This window comes from Heptranchias perlo, chromosome X (assembly GCF_035084215.1).
Source record: "Heptranchias perlo isolate sHepPer1 chromosome X, sHepPer1.hap1, whole genome shotgun sequence".
Classification (NCBI taxonomy): Eukaryota; Metazoa; Chordata; class Chondrichthyes; order Hexanchiformes; family Hexanchidae; genus Heptranchias; species Heptranchias perlo.
In genome coordinates this window covers 23,969,660-23,978,954 of record NC_090370.1, presented here as the reverse complement: position 1 = coordinate 23,978,954, position 9,295 = coordinate 23,969,660, and the positions used below count along the sequence as shown (strand labels likewise).

Sequence of the window (9,295 nt, the reverse complement as noted above, 5' to 3'; positions counted from 1 at the left end):
TCTCTCGCCCCTCCCTGTTTAATATCTCACTCTGTCTCCTCCCCTCCCTGTTTAGTATCTCACTCTGTCTCCTCCCCTCCCTGTTTAATATCTCACTCTGTCTCCTCCCCTCCCTGTTTAATATCTCACTTGTCTCCTCCCCTCCCACTTTCACTCTGTGCATGTTTCAGTCAGGTCGGGGCAGTCTGCATAAAAAAGGGAACCAGCACGAGTTCGCTGTTCATTTCAGTGAAGAATTATCATGTCTGGAAGAGGTAAAGGAGGCAAAGGACTGGGCAAAGGTGGCGCCAAGCGGCACCGAAAAGTGCTTCGTGATAACATCCAGGGGATCACCAAACCAGCCATCCGCCGCCTGGCTCGCCGTGGCGGTGTCAAGCGGATCTCGGGTCTGATCTACGAGGAAACCCGTGGGGTACTGAAGGTTTTCTTGGAGAATGTGATCAGGGACGCGGTCACTTACACTGAACACGCCAAGCGCAAGACGGTCACGGCCATGGATGTGGTGTACGCTCTGAAACGGCAGGGCCGCACCCTCTATGGATTCGGCGGCTGAACGACTCGACCCTTTCCAACCAAACACAAAACAAAGGCTCTTCTAAGAGCCACCCACCGCCTCACAGAGAGAGCAGTGACCTGGGAAGGGGGAGTGGGACGATCTCGGGGTGGGGAAGTAGTTTCCGATATTCTATTAATATGGGGAGATTTCTCCAGCACTCGTTATAGGGAGATAAGAAAAACGGCCGGGGTTCTCGGCCATCCCGAGAGAAGGAGCGGAATTCCCGGTTTCACGGTATAAATGAACAGGCGGGGATGCAGAGTCTTTCCACAGACATTACATTCTTCCCTCAGAGTCAAATCCCTCCTCACTCTCTCTCCCGCTCTGTCCTCTCTGCTCGGTGTTTATTTCTTGCCCTCATTCAAATATCAGTTCGATGTGAAGTTTCTGTTTGAGGAGCCGTTCACCGGGCCGGAACTGGCGGGATTTTTGAAATCGAAGCTGGACTTTGTCCCGCTTCCCACGGAAAGCAATGACCGGGACTTTATTCCCGCCCGTTTACAGACAGGTCAGAGAATGAACCGGAATGTGAATCAGCCTGAGATTTGTGCTGACGAGTAGGAAATAATGGAGATTATAAAGAGAGAGATTCTTAAATTGCTGGAGGGAAATGAGATTTTCTTCAAACTGTATTTGATGCTCTGAAATTGTCGGGCTTTTTGAAATTGATGATTAATTTCAGCTCAGCCAATTGGGGCCCAAGACCTCCCGCCGTTTCATTCTGACTGTCAGTCTTCGGTTCAAACCTGCCAATCACAGGCCAGGGGCGGTCCCTCCCTGACTGGGGGTCGGAATACAGCCAATCACAGTCTCGGGGCGGTTCCTCACAGACACTTTAAAATGCAGCCCCAGAGCCGGCTCGCTATTAACAGTTTCTGTGTCTCAGGTTGTGTTGAGATCTGTTCAGAAAATGGCCAGGACCAAACAGACAGCGCGTAAATCGACCGGCGGGAAAGCTCCTCGCAAACAGTTGGCGACCAAAGCGGCCCGGAAGAGCGCTCCAGCCACAGGCGGAGTGAAGAAGCCTCATCGCTACAGACCCGGCACTGTGGCTCTGAGGGAGATCCGCCGCTACCAGAAATCCACCGAGCTGCTCATCCGCAAACTGCCCTTCCAGCGCCTGGTGCGAGAGATCGCTCAGGACTTCAAGACAGACCTGCGCTTCCAGAGCTCGGCCGTCATGGCCCTGCAGGAGGCCAGCGAGGCTTACCTGGTGGGGCTGTTTGAGGACACCAACCTGTGCGCTATCCACGCCAAGCGAGTCACCATCATGCCCAAAGACATCCAGCTGGCCCGCCGCATCCGCGGGGAGCGCGCTTAAACCCGACCCGCCTTCAGCACCAAGTGCAACAAAGGCTCTTTTCAGAGCCACCAAATCAGCAAAGGAAAGAGCTGTGATCTCTCGGGTTGAAATCGCAGGGCCGTGCAGTTCACAGAAATTTGATTAAACGGGAAATGCATAAAGGGGAGTGAGCGGATGTCAGACGGGAAGGCCTGACAGACTGTTGGCTCATCATAAAAGCGGAGAGATGGGAACATGAGCCGATCCACGTTTTGTGGCAGAAACAGCAGCTGTTCATTTTGGACGAAGATCCAACACCAAACAGAGGAGTGCCAATTCCAGACTAACCAACATGAGGCATTTGAAACGGAGAAAGTTTCATTTTCACACACACGCAGGACTGGAGGGAGGTGAATTCCACCAGACTGACTCTCATCACCACCAGTGCCTCATTCGGACAGAGAAAGTTCTGGCAAACAGCTGCAGAAAGGACAGGTGCAATCGGACGGGACCTGAAACCTATGCTGGATGTGAGGAATCAGACTCGGATCAAATAACGTTTCAGTCTATTCTCCCCCTGCAGATATAGTGGCAGAGGCTGTTTCAATGTAACTCGCACTAATAGATCGAAAGGCAGTGTGTCTTGCTCTCTATCAGCCATAGAATCAGAAGCAGTGTAAAACATTAGTGTTACATTCACTTACACTCGTAACTGATGCATGGACAGAATCAATCCCTCAATCACATCCAATAACACGGGCAAATTTCACTCACATTCTTGATTCAGCAATCGCTGACACAATAATCAACACATCAGTCAGCTTCTGTTGCACAAATCTGGGTAAAATAACACAGACCGAGCAAGTTTTGTCGGAGGATGAGACTGTAAATAATATTGGGTGGAACACAACAGAATGCCTCTTAATGCCGATGATCAAACGTCCCTGGTATTTCTGTGTCCCACCCGCCCAGTTTAATGACAATTCTGATATTTTGTCTCATTCACCACACAAACTGCAAATATCAATCTATTGGAGGTTGGCGACATCTGCTGTCCGGAAGCGAGTACTTCAACAGACCGATCTGGATCATTTGTAATCAACAAGTTATTGTTAGTTCCAGAATCGGAATCAAGACCTTATTAAATTGATTCCTGACTCTCTTCAGTCAGTAACCAGCCCTTTCAAAGATACAGTGGGTGGCTCTGAAAAGAGCCTTTGGGTTATCAGATTAAATCTTGGCCGCTTTACTTGCTCTTGGTGCTCACATTGCTGGTTTTCTTCGGCAAAAGCACGGCCTGGATATTAGGCAGCACCCCGCCCTGAGCGATGGTCACCCGTCCCAGGAGCTTGTTGAGCTCCTCGTCGTTGCGGATGGCCAGTTGCAGGTGTCTGGGGATGATGCGGGTTTTCTTGTTGTCCCGGGCCGCGTTGCCGGCCAGCTCGAGGATTTCAGCCGTCAGATACTCGAGCACAGCGGCCAGATAGACCGGGGCTCCGGCACCCACACGTTCAGCGTAGTTCCCCTTTCGCAGGTGCCTGTGAACACGGCCCACAGGGAACTGCAGTCCGGCCCGGGATGAGCGAGACTTGGCCTTGGCCCGAGCTTTACCGCCGGTTTTTCCTCTTCCAGACATTTCCACAATCTCACAAAGAATGAGGAATGACTTCTGTATTTACCCTTCTTATGGTCTGAAAGAGCATCTGATTGGTTGTACCTTATTACACCTCATTTGCCTATTTCGTTAACCAATCAGATAGCTGGAAATGAGAAGAGGGCGGGATTTACCGGCCTCAACGATCAGACCAGGAATTTTATGAATTTCAAAAAGCCCGCCAATTTCAGTGCAGTGAAGGATCGGATTTCGATCAATGTCGCCCTGAGCACAAGATTTTAAACCCGTTCTTTTTATCTTGCCTTATTCAGCGCTCCCCGTCACGAATCGCTTCCTCTGTTTTAAAATCTGCTTTAAATTATGGCTCATTCGACCATCGCTTTCAAACTGCACCGGACGGGACTAAAGCCCCATTCACAGCATTCCGTGAAAGGACACATTTGAATTTAGTCTTTATAAAAGTGACACTTTATGCATTGTTCCCTTCTCAGAGCCGGGAGAGCTTCTGTGAAAAGAGGGACCAGGACGGAGCTCTCATTCTGCCCCGATTCCGCTGTTACTGCAAGGGGTGGGGTTACTGTTAATCTGGGGATTCTCACGTCAGTCCATAAACATTTCAGAAACTGCATTCATAGAACGGAACAGCGAAGTGGGTCATTAAGAGGATGAGAGGCCAGAATAGTAATGCTTTAAGAACAAAGCAAATGGGAAGGAGCGGATCATAAACTCGTGTTCATTCTTGGGGCCAGTTCGAGTCACTTTTCGATTGGAATAATAATATTGCTGCAATAAAATGATCCGAAGTAAATATAGAGAAAATGCAGCTCTTTCAGAGAGGTTGTGGGTGGCTCTTAAAAGAGCCGTTGTTTTTTCACTTCATTGTCGAGTTTTACTTAGAGCTGGTGTATTTGGTCACCGCCTTTGTCCCTTCTGACACGGCGTGCTTGGCCAGTTCCCCAGGCAGCAGCAGGCGCACGGCGGTCTGGATCTCCCGGGAGCTGATAGTCGCCCGCTTGTTGTAATGGGCCAGGCGGGAAGCCTCACCTGCGATGCGCTCGAAAATATCGGTCACAAAGGAGTTCATGATGCTCATGGCCTTGGAGGAGATGCCGGTGTCGGGGTGAACCTGCTTCATCACTTTGTAGATGTAGATGGAGTAACTCTCCTTCCTCGACTTTCTCCGCTTCTTGCCGCCTTTGGCTGGTGCTTTATTCAAGGTTTTCTTGGCGCCCTTCTTGGGAGCTGCTTTCTTGTCCTCAGGCATTTTCAAACTCAATTTCAGACCCAGAAATGACCCAAATCCGCTCCGAGCTCGGATAAAATCGGCAGTCCCACAGCCCTATGGTAATGAGGGATGGGTGAAGGCAATGATTGTGATTGGGTCATTGGGAGTGAGGTCACAATAATTATTAAATGTAAATCTCTGATTGGTTTCTTCAGATATCCAATCAGATTTAGTACCTGCCACCAATCACAAACACGCTCACACTGCACATTGTCCGGTTTCAGCAATTTGTTCCGAACTGTTGCAGTTCTGCTTCCGGCCAGTAGATGTCCCCAAACCCCGGGACAGTGAAGTTTGCAGATGAGAGAGGGACAGAACAGAAACTAATTCTTCACATTATATTGCACGAGTGGGATTTAGATAAACTGGGAATGGAGTCGAGCTGCAAGTACATTCTGTTGGACCAAACATTAGTTGTAATGCTGTGTTAAATTCTTGTAATTAATTTAGGGGGCATAGCCTATACTGAGGAAGAATGCGACAAAATTCAAGAAGAATTAATAAGCTTGCCAAAAGGCGGTGCAAATGGCCATTGAATTTCCATATTGAAAGGTGTGAGGTGGTGCATTTTGCTTGCGGGAATAAGGAGGCCACATACTGCTTGGAAAATAAGAGTCTAAATGGGGTAAAAGAGCAAAGGGATTTCGGGGTACAGATTGACACATCATTAAAAGTAGCAGCACAGGATGATAAGGACATAAAATCGAACACAGCACTGGGGTTTATTTCTAGCGGAATAGAATTGAAAAGCAAATAAGTTATGTTGAACTGTAAATTAAACTGTCAACCTTCTGTCAAACTGTTTTATTATATTTTCGGTTTCTGGATGTTTTTCTGTTGCTTCATTGAGTGAAGGATTCCATGATCAACCCTACCACCGACCTTTCGTTAACTGGTCTATAGTTCCCTGGACTTGTTCTATCACCTGATTTAAAATATAAGAATCACATTAGCTGTCATCCAGTCCTCTGGCACTATTCCTTTTTGTGATGATTTTTTCCTATATATGTAACAGTGCCTCTGCTATCTCTCCCCTTGCTTCATTTAATATGCACAGATGCAATCGATCTGGACCAGGAGTTCAACCACCCTTTCTAACTTGAATGCCTTGATATCTTTATTGACCTCTTCCTCTAATATATTCACCCTGTTAATCTCCCTGGTAAATACTGAGGCAAAGTAACAATTCAATATTTCTGCCATTTCGCTGACGTTATCTGTGAGTTTATCTTGTGCATCCCTTAGTGGCACTCAAGATATTCTGATTTTCCTTTTGATATTTTTGTGTCATTGGAATAATTTACTATTTATTTTTATATTCCTTGATAATTTGATTTCGTGGTTCCTGTTTGCTTCCCTAATTGTTTTGGTGACTTCTTCCGAACCTCTTCCTATTCGCTTTTGCCATCCTCTTATTTAATATCTATGAATGAGAAATTCCACCAGCTTGTTGTGTCTGTTCAGGGACTGATGTTTGGGAACTATTTATTGTCTATGATTAAAGTGCCAGAAACCCAAAGGGAGCAATTCAGTCTGAAACTCCACAGAAACACTCTATTTCTCCCTCCTGGTGAAATAAGGCGCTTTTATGGTGAGTATAGCTGCCTTCCAAGCAGTTAATTCCAAATGGTTTGAATCCCAGCACGCTGAATTCAGAAACACCAAGACTGGAACTGAATTTGATGATGTTCAGAGGGACAGTGTTGGTGTAAAAATACTTCTAAAATTCATTTATTTCCCCCATAACGTTGAATTTAACTCTGTTCTTTGTATTATTATTTGCCCTGATCTGAATGGTGGATACGGGACACAATTCCTCGGATTCAGTGAAATTAATTGATTTTCTGAAGGCTTTCCCTCTGCTGATTCCCGTTCCTTATTTAAATTTGTGTCTGATTAACCTTTCTGATCGAGAGAAGGGTTATAGTCCTGAACCGTTAACCCGAGCTTCCATTCTCCACAGATGCTGCAGGACCTGCTGAGTCTTTCCAGCATTTTCGGTTTTAATTTTTTCTATATTTTATCCCTTTCACTTTTGACGGTCGCCATTCAAACTTCCAGATTTGCGCTCAGTTTTTATTTGTGTTTCAGTTTGGTTTATTTGGATTAATATAAATCGTGTCCTGAGAAATCAGACAGAAATGTTGCGCAATGCAGAGTGAAATGCAATGGGGCAACTTTCGAATGAGCAAAACAAAAACTTTATTATGAATCAATTGTCCAATTTTTCACTGACAAAATATGAAAAAATACGAGAGTAGAAGTTACAGAGAGAAACTATTTCCTCACATTGCACATTGTCCTGAATCTGTGACAACGACAGATAATGTGAATTTATTCCACTCTGTTACAGTTCTCACTTATGGCCAGTAGATGTCAGATTGTATAAGAGTGTGAGATTAATTTTCTGTCTGTCAGTCTCTGATACTGTATGTGAGTGTGATATTCATTCTGTATCCGTCAGTCTCCAGTACAGTCTGTGAGTGTGGGATTCATTCTGTATCTGTTAGTCTCTGGTACTGTGTGTGAGTGTGGGATTCATTCTGTATCTGTCAGTCTCTGGTACTGTGTGTGAGTGTGATATTCATTCGGTATCTGTCAATCTCTGGTGCTATTTGTAAGTGTGGGATTCATTCTGTTTCTGTCAATCTCTGGGAATGTATGTGAGTGTGGGATTCATTTGGTATCTGTCAATCTCTGGGAATGTGTGTGAGTGTGGGATTCATTCGGTATCTGTCAATCTCTGGTGCTATCTGTGAGTGTGGGATTCATTCGGTGTCTCTCGATCTCTGGTATTTTATCTCAGTGTGGGATTCATTCTGTAACTCAGTCTCTGGGCAAAGTGCAAGTCTGGATTCGTTCTGTATTCTTATTTCAGGTTGCAGTATGCTGCTTGAAACTGTGTCTTTAATTCACAAATGTATGCAAATCTTTTGTCCAGCATTAATGTGTAAATATGTATACGATTTTGGATTTTGTTTTAATCAAAAAAATGTGTGAGTTTTGTTGTGTGATTTTATCTTAATCTCTGTGAAGATAATGTTCACTTCAACCTTTTACTGTGAAATTATTGGACTGGTATTTATTGTGCAGCTCAGTCTGGGCTAATGGAATTGATACTGTATGTTTCAGTCTGACACTGTATGAGATTTTTTGATTGGTGTGTTCGGTGTCGCTCAGTCTGGGCTAATGGAATTGATATTGTATCTTTCAGTCTGACACTGAATGAGATTTTTGGATTGGTGTGTTCGGTGTCGCTCAGTCTGTACTAATGGAATTGATACTGTATGTTTCAGTCTGACACTGTATGAGATTTTTGGACTGGTGTGTTTGGTGTCGCTCAGTCTGTACTAATGGAATTGACACTGTATGTTTCAGTCTGACACTGTATGTGATTTTTGGACTGATATGTGATGTGTGGTTCTGTCTGTACCAATGGAATTGACACTCTAACTTTCAGTCAGACACAGCGAGGGATTTTTGGACTGCTTTGTTATGTGTAGCTCAGTCAACACTAAAAGGATTCATACTGTATGTTTCAGTATGATAATATATCAGATTTTTGGACGATATATAATGTGTAGCTCAGTCTGTACTAAAGGAATTCATACTGTACCTTTCAGTCTGTTACTGTGTAATATATTTAGACTGGTTTGTAAGGTGTAGTTCAGTCTGCACTAATGGAATTGATACTGTATCTTTCAATTTGACACTGAATGTGACTTTTGGACTGGTATCCAATGTACACCTCAGTCTGCACTAATGGGATTGATACTGTATCTTCCAGTACGATACTTTATGCGAATTTTGGACTGGTATATAATGTGGAGCTCAATCTGCACTTATGGAATTGATACTGTATCTTTCAATCTGACACTGAGATTTATGGACTGGTATGTGATGTGTTGCTCAGTCTGCACTAATGGGTTTGATACTCTCTCTTTCAGTCTTATACTGTATGAGAATTTTGGACTGGTATCTAATGTGTACCTCAGTCTGCAGTGAATGAATTGAAACTGTACATTTCATTCTGACACTATGAGGTTTTTGGACATATATGTGAGTCAAAAATGGGTAACATCTGAACTGGTATCTAATTTGTATCTCAGTGCACAACAGTGGCATGAATACTGCATCTTTAAACTCATAATGTGTGAGAGTTGTGGGCTGGTATTTAATTTGAATCTTGGAGCACACTATTCTGATTCATTCTGTACCGATCAATCAGTGCCATGTGTCAGTTCTATCTGGTATTTAATTTGTAGCTAAGGCTAAAATAAAGAGAGATTGACACAGTACCTTTCAATCTCATACTGGGTGTGATTTTGGACTGGGAATTATTTATCTGCCGGTCAGCAGTACTGAGTCGTTGTGAAATGGAAATTACATCTGTCTCTCCTGCTCTGTTTGAGTGTTGGATTGTGGTCAGTGTGCGACTGACTACTTCCGCTGTCTGAGACTGTGGGACTGATGACCTGGCTGTGTCTCTGTGCTCTGTGAGTGATAATGTACTTACTGTGTGTGAGAAGGAGCTGGCTGCACTGACTGCTCCTTGTG

The 9,295-nt window shown here is 44.7% G+C and overlaps 2 protein-coding genes across 2 annotated transcripts; one reads left to right on the top strand and one right to left on the bottom strand.

The window, feature by feature from the left end:
- Positions 1-240: 240 nt before the first annotated feature.
- Positions 241-609, top strand: LOC137307081 (histone H4). Its single transcript, XM_067976414.1, has one exon. The coding sequence runs from the start codon at positions 242-244 to the stop codon at positions 551-553; it is 312 nt and encodes a 103-aa protein (XP_067832515.1). The 5' UTR covers position 241; the 3' UTR covers positions 554-609.
- Positions 610-3,114: 2,505 nt separating this feature from the next.
- On the bottom strand, positions 3,115-3,474 carry LOC137306919 (histone H2A type 1-C-like; the record flags this gene model as incomplete). Its single annotated transcript, XM_067976300.1, has 1 exon — positions 3,115-3,474. A coding segment is annotated over exon 1 (360 nt), but the record flags the coding sequence as incomplete, so codon positions are not given.
- Between the last annotated feature and the right edge of the window lie 5,821 nt (positions 3,475-9,295).